General features: G+C 47.3%; 1 protein-coding gene across 1 annotated transcript in view; it reads left to right on the top strand.

Annotated features, from left to right (window-relative positions):
- The window catches only part of ABCA13 (ATP binding cassette subfamily A member 13), a 2,435,905-nt gene that overhangs the window by 1,196,822 nt on the left and 1,220,947 nt on the right, over window positions 1-18,136 (top strand). Inside the window, exon 33 of the mRNA XM_069216941.1 lies at window positions 3,195-3,294. Coding sequence (XP_069073042.1) covers window positions 3,195-3,294 — 100 coding nt within the window. The remainder of the gene's footprint in view (window positions 1-3,194; window positions 3,295-18,136) is intronic.

Raw genomic sequence — 18,136 nt, 5'->3', positions numbered from 1 at the left:
CTGGGCAGAGTGACAGTTGGGGCTTTGTGCATACTTCTCAGACAGCCTATACACAGGGAGGGTGGAGGTGTCACAGAGGTACATCTGCATGCTGAATAGTCTTCCTGGGCTGAGAGAAGGGAGAGGCGGGTCACACCTGCATTTGTAAAGACTGTGCCCTGGCCTCACACAATAGGGTCGTTAACCCCCCACTGATGTTTGGAGCCTGTGCTGAAAGGAGAGAGGGGGCACTCCCAGAACCAGTTGTAACTGGCTGGAACCTCCTCTCCCTACCATTGTAAAACACTGTAAGAACTGACTATAAGTACAGGGGAATATTCCCCACAATTTGGAGACTCTTGGAATCATCCTGGAACTGGACACCAAAGGCTGAAAGGACTCATCAGGAACTGCCATGGATTGCTGCTGCTGTGCTGACCTGTGACCTGCCTGGTCACTGTGAAGGACTTGCCACTTGCTGCCTTTCCCTTGTGCTGGCCTGTAGCTGGGCCCTCCACCTGAGGACCTTGTCTTAAGATTCTGCTCCCCAGGGGCAGGGTGCTGTGGCCCCTGACCCCAGCATCCATTTATTCACGAGGGGTGCTTCTCCATGGTTGCGGCTGCCATAGCGTTGATTGCAGCGCGCTTATGGAGCCTTGGGAGCTCGTAGGCTCCTTGCTGCATTGTGCCCCTTTAAATAAGATCACCGCAGCGGCCCAGGAAGCTGGAAGAACATTCGCGCACCGCATCGGGTGCAGGTGAGTGTCTGCTCGGGCCCCAGGAGGGGTCCGATCTTCTTGTGGCTTCACAGCAGGACCAGGGGAAGGCGCGGGGAATGCCCCCTTCCCCCTGGCCTCTGCGTTAGGAGCAGGACGCTCCTTTTCTGCTGTTAGGTAAAACGGGCATTATTGTGCCCCCCCCCAGCTTGGTGTAAGGGCCAGTGGAGGCCCGGGGGGGCCCCTAGAGATCACGGGTCCCGGGAGAGGCCTGTCATTAAACCGGAGGGGGTGCGTGGTGCCCCCCTCCTGCCCTAAGTTGTTTTTGCTGGCTTTGGCCCCCCTCGTGAGGGGCAGTTGAGGCCCTGGGGGGCCCCCAGTAATCACGGTCCCCGGAGGGGCCTGTCTATAAAGGAGAGGAGGTGCATGTTGCCCTCCTCTGACCCCAGAGTATAAGGGAGGCCCCCGTTTTGCACATAGGAGCGCCGGGGGCCCCATTGTTCGCCTTCTAGGCACTGGAGGTGCCTTCATCCAACCAGGTACTGTTTAAAGGACCAATATAGTTGCAATCCAAAGTTCTTTCTACAGACTTTTGTTTGATTCATATATTACCTACCTGCGTTTGATGTTTTTACATATGTGTATGCAAATGTTCCTTTTATGGACATGCTTGCTAATATGTTTTTATAACTTGCCATATGTTTTCTAATGGTTCTTCTATGGGCATTTTATGATATTCTTATGACAAGTGCTGTGAAGTAACAACGTGTTTTCCTGACTACTGCTTATGTTGCAGAATACTGAGTAACCTGTGTGTAATGTGTGACTGCTGCTAGGTTGCAGAGTAACTAATGTGTAACGCTCTGACAACTGCTAAGGTAGCAGGATAGTACTGATATGTGATGTTTGGTCTGATAATTGCCTTGTGTACAATACAGTATATTTTCATATAATCTGGTGTTGTGTTTCCTTTGTGGTGGGGATATTGCGTCACATGTGTTGTGTGTGTTGTGCAAATGCTTTACACATTGCCTCCAGGTTAAGCCTGACTGCTCGTGCCAAGCTACCAAGGGGGTGAGCAGGGGTTATCTTGGACGTGTAACTCCCTTGCCCCGACCAGAGTGGGTAAGTTCTGCCTGGCTGAGGTGCATGCCCTAGCCAACCAGAAACCCCATTTCTAACAGTCTCCCCCCAGGCCTTTAGTATTGCCTATTGCTTTTCGTTGTTTTCTATTACATTTTATGCCTAGTTCCTGATTGCTACTGTACATATATAGTGTGTTTACATACCTCCTAATGGAGAATTTCCAGTACTTGTGCCACTAAAATAAAGTACCTTTATTGTTGTTACACTGTGTGGTTCTTTCATGTGTGTATGTGCTGTGTGACTACAGTGGTATTGCATGAGCTTTGCATGTCTCCTAGATAAGCCTTGGCTGCTCATCCACAGCTACCTCTAAAGAGCCTGGCTTTTAAACACTGCCTGCACTTCACTAATAAGGGGATTCCTGGACCTGGTATAAGGTGATAATACCATAGGTATTCACCACACCCCAGGCCAGATTCCTACAGCCCTCACAATGCGATAAATGCGTATCTATACCATGGCTGGCCTACGTAAAGGAGGCATTTGAAAGAATTGTCCTTAGTCATGTTTTTTCACAAGCGCCACTTTGTAACTCTTTGCCTGTGCCTGGCATAATGTATGCAAAGGGGGTGTTTCCCTGTTAGTTAGGGGGCGAAGAAATGGCGCAAGGAAATCTAAAAGATTGTTTTGGTCATTTTTATCGACACTTATAATGCCTGCTCAGAGCAGGCATTAAAAGGAGGCACACCATTGTTTACAATAGCCCTCAATGGGCTTTGCAGGATTAGCGCCAACATTTCTGATACTAATCCTGAATAGCTCCGAACTAGTGTAAAAAATGTTGATGCTAGTTCCCATGACTACCACAATGGTGCGCCGTATCTCAGATACGGAGCACACATGGTGGCGTTGGGGGGGCACTAAGGGGTGCAAGAAAAGTGGCACTGCACTGGGTGCAGCGCCATGTTTCTTAAATCAGGGCCTTATTTTTATGATTTTAATCACCAAGCCTAAAAGATACACTTCTCAATGAAATTTCTGTTCTACTGCTCTCAAGTTGTCATTTGACAGTCATTTGACAGGTGTGAGAGGCGTGAAGTTACCATTGTGGTACTTGCTGTCCTGAAGTTAATTTTAAAAGTACAAACTGAAAGTTACAAATTGTAAAGAGATGTGAGTGAAAATTTCTAGGATAGGCTGAACAGCCACATCTGATATGAACCACGGTATACTTACTGGGTGTCCCACACTGCTGAAAGATCTCATGGTTGAGCATGCTTGAATATTATTGTTTTTAAAGGAGGTGTTTTCTTTTTTACAAGAGCAGTTAGGCACTTTTTATTTTTCATTATTCAAGTTCATAATTTTGTGATGATTCTAGAAAATAATGTGAATGTCTTTTTTGTTTTACAGATATTCTTAAAGTTGATCCAGCACCCAGAGGAGCAACCTCCCATACATTTAGACGTTGACCTGGAGGCTTCCCAGGGTTCTGAACCTGTCTGCCACAACAGTAAGTCAGCATTCCATTAGAAAGATAAGTAATTGATGTCAGCTATAATTTTCACCCCTTGAAGACTAAGAGAATTTTTCAGGTTAGTTTCCTTCCTAAAAATATAAAGTACTCTTTACAGATAACACAGCAGACAGTAAAGCTTTGGTCTACTGATCGTCTCCCCTCACATTCCACCAACCCAGGGCACTCTATGCAGCAGTAGATGTATGCACCTACTATCAGCATAAGGGGCCAGATGTAGCGACACGCAAAATGGGAATGCGACTCGCAAATAGGAAGGGGTGTTCCCTTCCTATTTGCGATTCACACCGCAATGCAGAATTGCTTTGTGACCGCGAACGCAGTCGCAATGCAATTCGCAGTTAGCACCCATGTCAAGTGGGTGCTAACTCATATGGGGACCCCTTCCCCTTTGTGAATGTCGCCAAAACTATTTTTTCAGAGCAGGCAGGGGTCCATTGGACCACTGCCTGCTCTGAAAAAATGAAACCAGATGGTTTCATTTTTTCTTTTGTATTGCAACTTGTTTTCCTTTAAGGAAAACGGGCTGCAATACAAAAAAAAAAACTGCTTTATTAAAAAAGCAGTCACAGACATGGAGGTCTGCTGTCTCCAGCAGGCCACCATCCCTGGGAGAGCAGGGAATCGCAAGGGGGTGGCAAATTGCGACCCACCTCATTAATGTTAATGAGGTGGGTCTTTGCGACCCCCTTGCGATTCACAGATGGTGTCATGGACACAATTCTGCATATGATTTTGCGACTTGCAAATTGCGAGTCGCTCCGACTCGCAATTTCCGAGTCGCAAAATCATGTCTACCTACGTTTCCATTTACCTCGCAGGTCTAACTAGTATTCTAACAGTCTTGAAGTGCATCTCTCAAAATGCTCCTTTAAACTACTATATACTGTTATATACAATATGTACATTTTCCCACAAAGCCACTACAGTCAAACATACACTTATCTCTGACTACTATCGTCTTGTCAGCTGGCTGTCGGGTAAAAACTGAGTTCTCTAAACTTATTGATCCTATTGAGCAAACCCATTATTGGAAGTGGACGGTGCAGCCTAGAAACTATACTGACAGCTATCCTGTATGTGAAAAAGGCTTCTTCTAATCAAAATGTGCGCATCACAGGTAAAAACAAAACTCTTGCTACATGACATACATGCTACCCCCAATGTCTCACTAGACATTAAGCAAAGCTAATCATAGTAAACCACCTTCCCTCAAGCCAACCCCTCAAAAAGTTACACTGTGCAAACACGCTGGCACCCATCTCTCGAACCTTGCATCCACCAAAATTCAACATGCTAAGAGATACGTCAACCTTCTTAAATCAACGCTCAACTCGCAACTCTCCACCCGCCCAGTCTCTCCCCATACTGCTGTCAAACCATAAACATAGCTACACTTCTTTATGTCCTGTCTCCAAAACTGTCACGCTACTTGACTCACCAGTACAATAAACCACAAAATACAAATTGAACTTTGCATATGTATCATTCAAAACTGCCCAAGAGCAATGCTAAACTACGAAAACTAGAACCTAGTAAATAGCAGAGTGGGGCAAATTCTGACCCTGAACATGAAGCAACCCATGGACCCTGAGCGTATCAGTAAAAGATGGAAACCCTACCACTCTATGCTTCTTAACCCTCTTTGGCCCCAGCCCCTAAATCTCCCCTTCAAACACCATCTGGTGCTGTCCATGGACCGCTCCATTTGTCCCTGGGGAACAAGGCAACAAAGTTACCCTACACTGTCAAGGCCCAAGGCCCCTCATTAAACTACATTCTTAATGTTCAATTCATAACTTACAATCATAATCTAGCACAATGAGCTGTGAACTGCCATCAAACAGATGCAATCAAACTGCATGGTGCAGGTTAGAAAGTTATGTTTTTCCCAGTCTTTAATCGTCTTAATTTTGCTAAAAAAGGGGTTATTTGTGTAATAAATTGTTATTAGTAAAGTGAACCCCAACCACTGATACATTTTGAACCCTGAAGTTATGCTTCCTGTAAAACGTGGCATCCTTGGTGTGGTCTCGCCTGTCTTTTTTGCCTCTGCTTCCCATGTTTTGACTGTGTGCTGGACTCTGTTTTTGCTGTTTTTGGTACTCTGGGTACTTTACCACTGCTGACCAGTGCCAAAGTGCAAGTGCTCCCTGTGTAAATTGTATGTGTAATTGGCTTTTCCATGATTGGTGTATTTGATTTACTAATAAGTCTCTAGTAAAGTGCATTAGAGGTGCCCAGGTCCTGTAAGTAAAATGCTACTAGTGGGCCTGCAGCACTGGTTGTGTCAACCACATGAGTAGCCCTGCAAACATGACTCAGACCTGCCACTGTAGTGTCTGTGTGTGCAGTTGTAACTGTAAATTTGACTTGGCAAGTGTACCCACTTGCCAGGCCTAAACCTTGCCTTTTTATACATATAAGGCACCCCTAAGGTAGGTCCTTGATAGCCCCATGGGCAGGGAGCAGTGTATGTCTAAGTTAGGACATATACGAATGTGTTCTATATGTCCTAACAGTAAAATACTACCAATCCTATCCCTCTAATAGGTTAACTTTGGGGCTGTCTTTAAATATTATTAAAGTGTAGATTCCCTTTGGGAACAGATAGAAATGTGGAGTTTAGGGTCTTTGAACTCACAATTTAAAAATACATCTTTTGGTAAAGGTTTTTTTAGATCGTTTGTTTGAAAATGCCACTTTTAGAAATAGGCATTTTCTTGCTTAAACCATTATGTGACTGCCTGTTGTGGATTCCCTGTCTGTGTCAGTTTGACAGTTGGGATGTTTGCACCTCTCCTCCAGACATGTACTGATGTGTTTTACATGTCCTAACAGTGAAATACTGCCAAATTCATTTTTCACTGTTACAAGGCCTCTCTCTCTCATAGGTTAACATGGAGGCTGACTTAAAATGCAGTTTCCCTTTGAGAGCAGATTGAATTGTGGAGTTTGGTGTGTCTGAACTCGCAATTCAAAAATACATCTTTGAGTAAAGCTGGTTTTCACATTCAGTTTGAAAATGCACTTTCAGAAAGTGGGCATTTTGTTGCTTAAACCATTCTGTGAGTCTGCCTGCATGTGTATTCCCTGTCTGGGTCAGACTGACAGTTGGACTGTTTCTGAATCTCTGGTACACAGTGATGGAAAGGGAAATGGTGTGTAGCCTGCATATCCTAGTGAGCCATCTGAGCTAGAGTGGAGGGAGGAGTGGTCACTTACACCTGAAACGGCTGTGCCTACCCTCTCACAATGCAGTGTCCAACCCCCTGGTGTGTATCTGGGTCCAGGCCTGGGTAAGGCAGGATCTTGTGAACAACAGGGACTTTCCTTTGAAGTTTGCCTACTTCAAAGGCAGAAAGGGGTATAATTAGTGGACCCACAACCCAGATTTTTAGATTACTTCTGGAACCAATAGGAACCTATGCCAACCTATGCCAAGGAGAAAAGCTGAAGAGCTGGAGGAGGAGTACTGCCCTCTTTGCCTGTGACTGTGCTTTGCTGGGTTGGCCTACAGTTACTGCTTCTGCCAGAAAGAGGACAAAGACTGGACTTTGTGGTATATTTCTGCTTGAGAAGAATCCCCAAGGGCTTGGACTGAGCTTGCCTCCTGTTTGAAGGTCTCAGGGCTATCAAATACTTCATCTGCCAGCACCTGAACTCTCTGCTGAGACTCCTGTCATGTCATATGGTGCCCAACCAGTCCCTGGGCCCTTGACAGGTGAAGTTGCCAGAGCAAGGACTGAAATCCATGCACAGAACACCGTGCAGGGAACATTTTGACGCACCACGTGCAATGTGGCTGGAAGATCGATGCATCGTGGCTGTAGAAATGATGTAATACCCACTTGCAGCTGCTGATAACGATGCAAACCCCACGCAGTGCAGTTTTCCAACACCGTGCTGCTGGATTTTTCCTGCATCATCACTAGGTGTCAAAAATCAACGCAAGCCTGTACGGATCTGAGGTTCCCCATCCAGAAATCGATTCATTGAACTCTTGTGGGAAAGACAAATAACACATCACGTACTCGACCAAAGAAGACGCATGACTGCACTTGCGAGTAAGGAATCAATGCATTGCTGACTTTTTCGACATGCGATCACCCGTGCGGCTATATTTTTGATGCAAACCAGGTACTTTGTGTAACAACAATGTTTCTATTGTTTTCTATGGTGTAAGACTCTTATTCTTTTGGAAATGTATATCTTGACTTGTGTATGTTGGATGTCATTTTGGTCTTGTTTGATTTAGATAAATATTGCCTACTTGTATCTAAACTGGTGTGGTGTCCATTTTGTAGTGTTTAAGCTGTATTACTGTGTGTGTTGGTACACATACTTTCCACATTGCCTTTGAGATAAGCCTGACTGCTTGTGCCAAGCTACCAAAAGGGGTGAGCAGGGGTTTTCTTAGGAGTCTACTTTCCTTTCCCTGACTTGAGTGAGGGTCCCTGCTTCGACAGAGTGCAAACTGACTGCCAACCAGAGACCCCATTTCTAACACTTCCCTAGACTAAACACTCTTAATAAATATCTGCCATTACGGATGACTGGAATCCTACACCTTGTAGTACCCTTTGTCTTATGTAACATTTTCTGTACACTGATTTACACATGTATAATTCATCATCTCTGTATGTGTGTGTGATGTAAAGTGCTCCAACACCCTACGCAGGTAAGATATGCACCTTATGGGAGCTGGACTCACAAAATCTGCCAGGGCTGCTTTGGCTTCCTAATCAGGCCCTGGCTGACCTCAAGGAACAAAGCATATTCAACGATTCCTGAACATTAACTACACCCTAACCTTGCTTTTACCCAAATCTAGTAGTGTAGATTTATATGAGATATGTCTTTGTACTGCCATGTTTATGGTAAGTGTTGGACCTGGCTTTTTGACAGGGACATCCCCAAACTTTTTGCCTCCTTCCTCCTATTTTTTCTGACCTGTTGTTGTTGGCTTTTGACCTCTGGGCACTTTACCACTGCTAACCGGTGCTAAAGTGCATATGCTCTCTGGGTAAATTGTACTACTGATTGGTTTATCCATGATTGACTATTTAATTTACTTGTAAGTCCCTGGTAGAGTGCACTACATGTGCCTAGGGCAGGTAGATTAAATGCTACTAGTGGGCCTGCAGCACTGGTTGTGCCACCCACCTCAGTAGCCCCTTAACCCTGTCTCAGGCCTGCCATTGCAAGGCCTGTGTGTGCAGTTTCACTGCCACTTCGACTTGGCATTTAAAAGTACTTGCCAAGCCTAGAACTCCCCTTTTACTACATATAAATCATCCCTAATGTGTGCCCTAGGTAACCCCTAGAGCAGGGTGCTGTGTAGGTAAAAGGCAGGACATGTACCTGTGTAGTTATATGTCCTGGTAGTGTAAAACTCCTAAATTCGTTTTTACACTACTGTGAGGCCTGCTCCTTTCATAGGCTAACATTGGGGCTGCCCTCATACACTGTTGAAGTGGCAGCTGCTGATCTGAAAGGAGCAGGAAGGTCATATTTAGTATGGCCAGAATGGTAATACAAAATCCTGCTGACTGGTGAAGTCGGATTTAATATTACTATTCTAGAAATGCCACTTTTAGAAAGTGAGCATTTCTTTGCACTAAAATCTTGTTGTGCCCTTCAATCCACGTCTGGCTAGGTTTAGTTGACAGCTCCTTGTGCATTCACTCAGACACACCCCAAACACAGGGTACTCAGCCTCACTTGCATACATCTGCATTTTGAATGGGTCTTCCTGGGCTGGGAGGGTGGAGGGCCTGCCCTCACACAAAGGACTGCCACACCCCCTACTGGGACTCTGGCAGACAGGACTGAACTGAAAGGGGGCTTGGTGCATTTCTTAGAGACTCTTTGAAGTCACCCCCACTTCAAAGGCACAACTTAGTATAAAACAGGGCCTCTGCCCTACCTCATCAGACACTTGCTGGAGAAGAAACCTGAACCAGAAACTACATCCTGCCAAGAAGAACTGCCTGGCTGCTCAAAGGACTCACCTGTCTGCTTTCTACAAAGGACTGCTGCCTTGCTGTTGCCCTGCTGCCTTGCTGAACTCTTGTCTGGCTGTGAAAGTGCTCTCCAAGGGCTTGGATAGAGCTTGCCTCCTGTTCCTTGAAGTCTCAGGACCAAAAAGACTTCTCTCTTTTACTTGGACGCTCCGTGCGCCGAAAATTTCGGCGCACAGCTTGTTTCGCGGCGAGAAAAATGCCGCACTCCGACGCTGATCGACGCGACGCTCTTGGGACGATCGAATATCCGACGCACGGCCTCGCAAGGACAAGGCCGCCCGACCTCAAGAGGAGAAATCGACGCGACGCCTGCCGTGAGATCGTAATTTCAACGCGCAGCCCCGCAGATCGAAGTCTAGAGGAGAAATCGACGCGACGCCTGCCGTGAGATCGTAATTTCGATGCACAGCCCCGCAGTCCGACGCGCAGCCGGAGAACAAGCAGGAAAATCCACGCACAGACCCGGGACATCTGGTAATCCCCGCGATCCACAGAAAGAGACTGTCCGCGCGCCGGAAAACGACGCCGACTTCCCCGCGTGGAAAATAACGACGCAAGTCCGTGTGTGCTGGGGAGAAATCAACGTACACCCCCTTTTTCCACACACCTCTTCCTTTGTGGCCCTCTGAGGAGATTTTCCACCAGAAACCAGGTACTTTGTGTTTAAAAGAGACTCTGTTTACTTTCTAAAGACTTAAGACGCTTTATATCACTTTTCAGTGATATCTTTACAAATTCATATTGCAACTTTGATCGTTTTGACCTGAAGATACCCAGATAAATATTATATATTTTTCTAAACACTGTGTGGTTTATTTTTGTGGTGTTATGCTATGGTGTTGTATGATTTATTGCACAAATGCTTTACACATTGCCTTCTAAGTTAAGCCTGACTGCTCGTGCCAAGCTACCGGAGGGTGAGCACAGGCTGATTTTGGATTGTGTGTGACTTACCCTGACTAGAGTGAGGGTTCTTGCTTGGACAGAGGGCAACCTGACTGCCAACCAAAAACCCCATTTCTAACATTGGTGATCAGCGGTGAGGATAGGACTTGTGTTTGTGCAGTGACATACAGTAGCTAAGTATTTCACTACCTACCCACAGTTGAAGGTCAACTTGATTTTTCATCTTTTTCGCTTTTGGTTCTCTGATGTCCTCCTGGATATACTATTGATATTTTGGACTTTGGATTTTGGTTCTTGCCAGTAAGACTTTGTCAGCAATGAGATTGCTTACCTACTCATTCTTTGTGCCTACTGACCACCTCACTAAGGCTGACCTAAGGAAGCTTTGCAGAAAATGGGGCCTTCCTGTAGCAAGGAGATCTACTAAGGCGGAGATGCTACATGCCTACATAGTGTGGGGGGAAGAAAGATGGGCAGAGAGAGAGGCAGCAAGAAACCAAATGACTAAGTACCCCTCAGATGAGGAGGAGGACTACTCACACGAGGAGGAAGACTACTCAGATGAGGAAAGAGAACTAGTGGGAGATGAAGGGCTCCTAGCTCTACAGCGGTGTATGGAAGAGCTAGATGAGCAGCTTGAAAGGGCTAAGGCAGCAAGTCTCTTAGCCCTGGAAGAAGAAAAGATTGCAGCTCAAGAGCTGAGCTGTAAAGAGCTGAAACTGGAGGCCGGAAGGGCTGAGTCCAGTTCAGATGGTGGCAGCAAAAATCTTGCATCTAGTACTGCTGAAGAAGGGCACAAGCCCAGAGATTTGGTGCCCAACTTGAAGAAGGGAGTTGACACACCACAGGAGGTTCAAGGGTATGAGGTAGTTCCCGTTATGCACAGGGTCCCTGAGAAGGATTGGGGAACTGGCACAGGGAGTCATATTCCTACTGGGGGGAGGGACACTTTACTGACTCTAGCAGAGAGTGACAGAGAAAAGGGTTCCCCCCTGGTGGACGTCCTGGATATAGAGTGTAGAGACATCCCAGAAGAGAATGGGTTGAGTGTCAGGGACAGACAGATACTGTCTCACCAGTCTCAGGAGGGTGAAGTAGAGTGTTTTTCCAAGGTTGAGTTACTGGATGGTTGGGTGAAGGGTACGGTGGTTAATACATGTGAAGGGCAGAGTGATGTAATTGCTGGAGAGCATATGTCTGGTCCTTATTTTCCAGAGCTACGCCAACACCAGGTGGATTGTGAGTTCTCTGACCCCAGGGAACTTACAATGGAGGCAGACTTCTGGGTGAGTACCAGAGAGTCTGAAGAGGCATTTGGGGGTGCTCCTGAAGGGAGTGGTCTAGGTGGTTCCCAACCGAGTGGGGTGGGAAAGGATTGTAGTGTCCCAGGTAGGTCCCAGGTCCTAGAGGGTTCCATGAGGGAACACCAGGAGGGAAGCCTAGCCTGTACCGTAGGGCCACCTTTTGAGGGAAGCCCCGCAGTGTCAGAAGAACTTGGGGGGGTGACTGTAGCCAGCATCCCAACAGTTCTGGTGTCTGGCAGTACCCCTCCTAGTGAGGGGGTGCAGAAGTCCAGACATAGGGTTGAGAGGGGGTTGCAGACCCCAGTGGAGGACCTTGAGAGTCAGGGGACAGCTCTGAGAGCAGAGCCCCCCCAGGAATGACCCAGGTGAAACCGTTTCTGGTTTGGGGGAAACCCAGACTCTGCCGGATGGGCAGAGGTCGGGAGACCTGCGCCAACCAGACTCTTGTGTGGCCCTTGGGGACGGTGTGTCCCTTGTGGGGGGTGAGAGTGCCCCCCAGGAAGTCCTGGCATGCCAGGCAAAGATTCAACCTCAGGGTGGTGACTCTGGGTTGGATACCCAGGTTCAGAGGTTAAACTCTGACCTGGTGGGCGGTAGATGTGCCTCCCAAGAAGTCCTGCTGTGCCAGGCAATTGTCCAACCTCAGGGTGTTGACTCTGGGTTGGATGACCAGGTTCAGAGGTTAAACTCTGACCTGGTGGGGGGTAGGTGTGCCCCCCAGAAAGTCCTGGCATGCCAGGCAATTGCCCAACCTCAGGGTGGTGACCCTGGGTTGGGGAACCAGGCTCAGAGGTTAAACTCTGACCTGGTGGGAGGTAGGTGTGCCTCCCTGGAAGTCCTGGCCTGCCAGGCAATGGTTCAACCTCAGGGTGGTGACTCTGGGTTGGCTAACCAGGTTCAGGGGATAAACTCTGACCTGTTGGGGGGTAGGTGTGCCCCCCAGGAAGTCCTGGTGTACCAGGCAGTGGTCCAACCTCAGAGTGCTGACTCTGGGTTGGATAACCGGGTTCAGAGGTTAAACTCTGACCTGGTGGGGGGTAGGTGTGCCCCCCAGAAAGTCCTGGCGTGCCAGGCAATTGTTCAACCTCAGGGTGGTGACTCTGGGTTGGATACCCAGGTTCAGAGGTTAAACTCTGACCTGGTGGGAGGTAGGTGTGCCTCCTAAGAGGTCCTGCTGTGCCAGGCAATTGTCCAACCTCAGGGTGTTGACTCTGGGTTGGATGACCAGGTTCAGAGGTTAAACTCTGACCTGGTGGGGGGTAGGTGTGCCCCCCAGAAAGTCCTGGCGTGCCAGGCAATTGCCCAACCTCAGGGTGGTGACCCTGGGTTGGGGAAACAGGCTCAGAGGTTAAACTCTGACCTGGTGGGAGGTAGGTGTGCCTCCCAGAAAGTCCTGGTGCGCCAGGCAATTGTTCAACTTCAGGGTGGTGACTCTGAGTTGAATGGCCCAGTTCAGAGGTTAAACTCTGACCTGGTGGAGGGTCAGTGTGCCCTCCAGGAAGTCCTGGCGTGCCAGGCAATTGTTCAACTTCAGGGTGGTGACTCTGAGTTGAATGGCCAAGTTCAGAGGTTAAACTCTGACCTGGTGGAGGGTCAGTGTGCCCTCCAGGAAGTCCTGGCGTGCCAGGCAATTGTTCAACTTCAGGGTGGTGACTCTGAGTTGAATGGTCAGGTGCAGAGGTTAAACTCTGACCTGGTGGGGGGTAGGTGTGCCTCCCAGAAAGTCCTGGTTTGCCAGGCAGGGATCCAGTCTGAGGGTACAGACCCTGGGCTGGAAGACCAGGTTCAGGGTGTCCCCCTGGACCTGGAGGGAGGGGCTACTGATAACAGTGCCCCTACCATGTTGTCTTCTGAGGAGGCCACTCCTAGTTGGAGGGTGCTGGACCCCAGAAGGGAGGCCGGGGGGGGGGAAGCCTCCCCCCGGGCCCTAGTCCAACCTGAAGGTACAGACCCCAGGTTGGAGGGCCAGTTGCAGGTTAACAGCCCTGCACTGGTGGAGGAATGGTACAGGGCGACTTCTGTAAGCACCCTGACCATGTTGGACTCTGGGGGTACCGCTCCAGGAGGGAGGGTACAGAGCCCCAGAGGGGAGGACCAGGTTCAGGCTGTCATCCCTGACCTGGTGGAAGGGAGAGTGGTTAAAGGGTGCCCAGCACCTGGGGCTACCGCCCCCCACTCTCCACAGCCACAGTGGTTGGAGAGCTTTGAGAGGCCTGGGGCCTGGCTCTCATCCCTGACAGCTGTCAGTAATCACTGTGGCTTGCTGTCCGGGTGGACAGAGTTATCCCTGGGGAAGGGACAAGTGTCACCCCGGGGGTAGAGTGGGCAACAACACTGTGTTGGTCATGGTGGTACTATCCGGCTCCTGGGATACATCTGTGAGCAAAGTAAGGTTAGGTGCTGCACAGATGGGATCCGCAGGTAAGGAGAAAGGTTCCCCATGGGTTGGCTTAGTGGACCCTGAGAGTATGGACAGAGTGATCCAATTGGAGTCAGGAAGGCGAAGAACTGGAGCATGCCCCTGCTGTTGTGGGCCTGGGTCCTTGTTCTGTCGCCTCAAACAGGGAAGTACATCAGGATAGTGATTGTTCTCCCCTGGCTTTAGGCTGGTAGGGGGTCATGTTGGACCTGGCTTTTTGACAGGGACATCCCCAAACTTTTTGCCTCCTTCCTCCTATTTTTTCTGACCTGTTGTTGTTGGCTTTTGACCTCTGGGCACTTTACCACTGCTAACCGGTGCTAAAGTGCATATGCTCTCTGGGTAAATTGTACTACTGATTGGTTTATCCATGATTGACTATTTAATTTACTTGTAAGTCCCTGGTAGAGTGCACTACATGTGCCTAGGGCAGGTAGATTAAATGCTACTAGTGGGCCTGCAGCACTAGTTGTGCCACCCACCTCAGTAGCCCCTTAACCCTGTCTCAGGCCTGCCATTGCAAGGCCTGTGTGTGCAGTTTCACTGCCACTTCGACTTGGCATTTAAAAGTACTTGCCAAGCCTAGAACTCCCCTTTTACTACATATAAGTCATCCCTAATGTGTGCCCTAGGTAACCCCTAGAGCAGGGTGCTGTGTAGGTAAAAGGCAGGACATGTACCTGTGTAGTTATATGTCCTGGTAGTGTGAAACTCCTAAATTCGTTTTTACACTACTGTGAGGCCTGCTCCTTTCATAGGCTAACATTAGGGCTGCCCTCATACACTGTTGAAGTGGCAGCTGCTGATCTGAAAGGAGCAGGAAGGTCATATGTAGTATGGCCAGAATGGTAATACAAAATCCTGCTGACTGGTGAAGTCGGATTTAATATTACTATTCTAGAAATGCCACTTTTAGAAAGTGAGCATTTCTTTGCACTAAAATCTTGTTGTGCCCTTCAATCCACGTCTGGCTAGGTTTAGTTGACAGCTCCTTGTGCATTCACTCAGACACACCCCAAACACAGGGTACTCAGCCTCACTTGCATACATCTGCATTTTGAATGGGTCTTCCTGGGCTGGGAGGGTGGAGGGCCTGCCCTCACACAAAGGACTGCCACACCCCCTACTGGGACTCTGGCAGACAGGATTGAACTGAAAGGGGGCTTGGTGCATTTCTTAGAGACTCTTTGAAGTCACCCCCACTTCAAAGGCACAACTTAGTATAAAACAGGGCCTCTGCCCTACCTCATCAGACACTTGCTGGAGAAGAAACCTGAACCAGAAACTACATCCTGCCAAGAAGAACTGCCTGGCTGCTCAAAGGACTCACCTGTCTGCTTTCTACAAAGGACTGCTGCCTTGCTGTTGCCCTGCTGCCTTGCTGAACTCTTGTCTGGCTGTGAAAGTGCTCTCCAAGGGCTTGGATAGAGCTTGCCTCCTGTTCCTTGAAGTCTCAGGACCAAAAAGACTTCTCTCTTTTACTTGGACGCTCCGTGCACCGAAAATTTCGACGTACAGCTTGTTTCGCGGCGAGAAAAACGCCGCACTCCGACGCTGATCGAAGCAACGCTCTTGGGCCGATCGAAGATCCGACGAACGGCCTCACAAGGACAACACCGCCCGACCTCTAGAGGAGAAATCGACGCGACGCCTGCCGTGAGATCGTAATTTCAACGCGCAGCACCGCAGATCGAAGTCTAGAGGAGAAATCGACGCAACGCCTGCCGTGAGATCGTAATTTCGACGCACAGCCCCGCAGACCAACGCGCAGCCGGAGAACAAGCAGGAAAATCCACGCACAGACCCGGGACATCTGGTAATCCCCGCGATCCACAGAAAGAGACTGTCCGCGCGCCGGAAAACGACGCCGACTTCCCCGCGTGGAAAATAATGACGCAAGTCCGTGTGTGCTGGGGAGAAATAGACGCACACACCCTTTTTCCACGCACCTCTTCCTTTGTGGCCATCTGAGGAGATTTTCCACCAGAAACCAGGTACTTTGTGTTTGAAAGAGACTCTGTTTACTTTCTAAAGACTTAAGACGCTTTATATCACTTTTCAGTGATATCTTTACAAATTCATATTGCAACTTTGATCGTTTTGACCTGAAGATACCCAGATAAATATTATATATTTTTCTAAACACTGTGTGGTGTATTTTTGTGGTGTTATGCTATGGTGTTGTATAATTTATTGCACAAATGCTTTACACATTGCCTTCTAAGTTAAGCCTGACTGCTCGTGCCAAGCTACCGGAGGGTGAGCACAGGCTGATTTTGGATTGTGTGTAACTTACCCTGACTAGAGTGAGGGTTCTTGCTTGGACAGAGGGCAACCTGACTGCCAACCAAAAACCCCATTTCTAACAGTAAGTATCCGGCACTCATCCGTCCCATTACTGCCTTCATCTTGTCCTATCCTAACGAATAACTGCTTTTGTGTTATGTAGCTTCTTCATTGTTCATTTCTTGTCAAATTCTCTTGCTGCTATACATAATAATTAATTAAACTGTACATAGAAACAACAAGTATTGATGTGGCAACCTGCTCGCTCACAATCGGTAGACAATTTAAGTTGGAAATATATTTGTGCTTTGAAATTATGATTAAAACCATTCAAGTTTTGAAGCTCTTTGGTCACTACTGCAAGCAGTATCTGTCTGTTCGATACATAGTGCAAATTGTAATTTAAGATCATCTCTGCTAGTTCTTAAAATCTATTACATTGGGCCATAGTATTAGCCATGCCTTATGTGTAAAAAAGGAGTGCCCTATAAAAGTTTAATTTTATTGCATTTGGCATGCATCCTTGCTTGTGGTTGGTGCCTTGACTTGCGGAAATATGTTGCAAAATACTCGTATGTTGCTTCTGTTCGTGCCACTGCATGATATTGTATATGGATCTGTTGGGTTGAGCTTGGTGATCACACCGCAACAATCCTATGAGAGTTTAGGTGTTAGTAGTAGTAATGGTGGACAATATGTTTAAGAAAAAATGATTTATTCATGCTTTTGCATTCATAACATCTTAAACAAGTGAAAGTTACATTTCCACTGATTACAAACTTACCGTACTAATACAACTTTAAAACAGTCCCATATATATAGACCATATACTATCAGCGGGGTAAATTTTGGCAGTACATTACAGTGTTGACATCTGGGTTGCCGCCTAAATTTCCCAATGCAATAATGTGTGCTGCAAAGCCACATTGATATAAGACCTGCAACACACCAGAGTGCAAGCAGTTGATCTACACAACACACGCATACTAATGCTACTCGTTTATTCACCCTTTGGCTCTTCCATCTCCTTTCCAATTAATTACCTTTGATAGGGTTCCCAGTTCTGTTTGGGCCGATTTCTGGGAGGAAATAATTTGATGTATTATCTGTCTGAGTGTTACAGTATAGCATATCTGAATGCCATTGTTTTAAGGTGGGCAATATGTAACAAAGCAATGAGACTAAGCAACTATTTTTCTAGTATGTGGTAGAAAGATACAAACCACAGCACAAAGCAATCATTTTCATGTGATCCACATCCACATACAGTGAGGTAAAAAGTAAGCCATCTGCAGTGGTTGATTAATGGATCAGTGCAAAATGTCTTGACCTTCAGACTTGCAAGTAGTTTGTGTGTGCCCTGCTCTGACTATCAGCGAACAGCCAACGAGGTCCTAGCACATGATGCTATAACAATTGGTTTAAATGATCCCTGTGTTAGGACCCTTCTGAATGGCTACTTGAAGCCACTCTGGACCTAATGGACCCCAATAGTTCACCATCCAGGCACAGGATGCTTCCTTAGCCAAAATTTCAAGCTGGGCTGGTATTGTTTGGATGAATTCAGGAGAGACTATAGGCTTAGACGCTATTTGCTATGAACATTGTCATCACAAAGTTTTTACACTGGCATGTGTAAGGCCTGCAATGCCAGCCCTGAGCCATTTTTAACTGTTCAGTAAATGTTTTTTTGAGGGTCTAATTCATAGATAACTGCTTTTATACCTGCTGTTAAACACTCCCGACACTACTGATATAACAAGACAAGCATTAGCTTTTTCATTTTCTATATTTGAGCACCAAATATTTTTTTGCATACTTGCTTAAGCAGCAACCACAATCCTAGTCAGTGTAAGGCACAAGCAAACCCCATATTA

The sequence above is a fragment of the Pleurodeles waltl genome, chromosome 2_1 (genome assembly GCF_031143425.1).
Source record: "Pleurodeles waltl isolate 20211129_DDA chromosome 2_1, aPleWal1.hap1.20221129, whole genome shotgun sequence".
Classification (NCBI taxonomy): Eukaryota; Metazoa; Chordata; class Amphibia; order Caudata; family Salamandridae; genus Pleurodeles; species Pleurodeles waltl.
The sequence above is the reverse complement of the archived record's forward strand: the minus strand, read 5'-3'. Positions and strand labels throughout refer to the sequence as shown.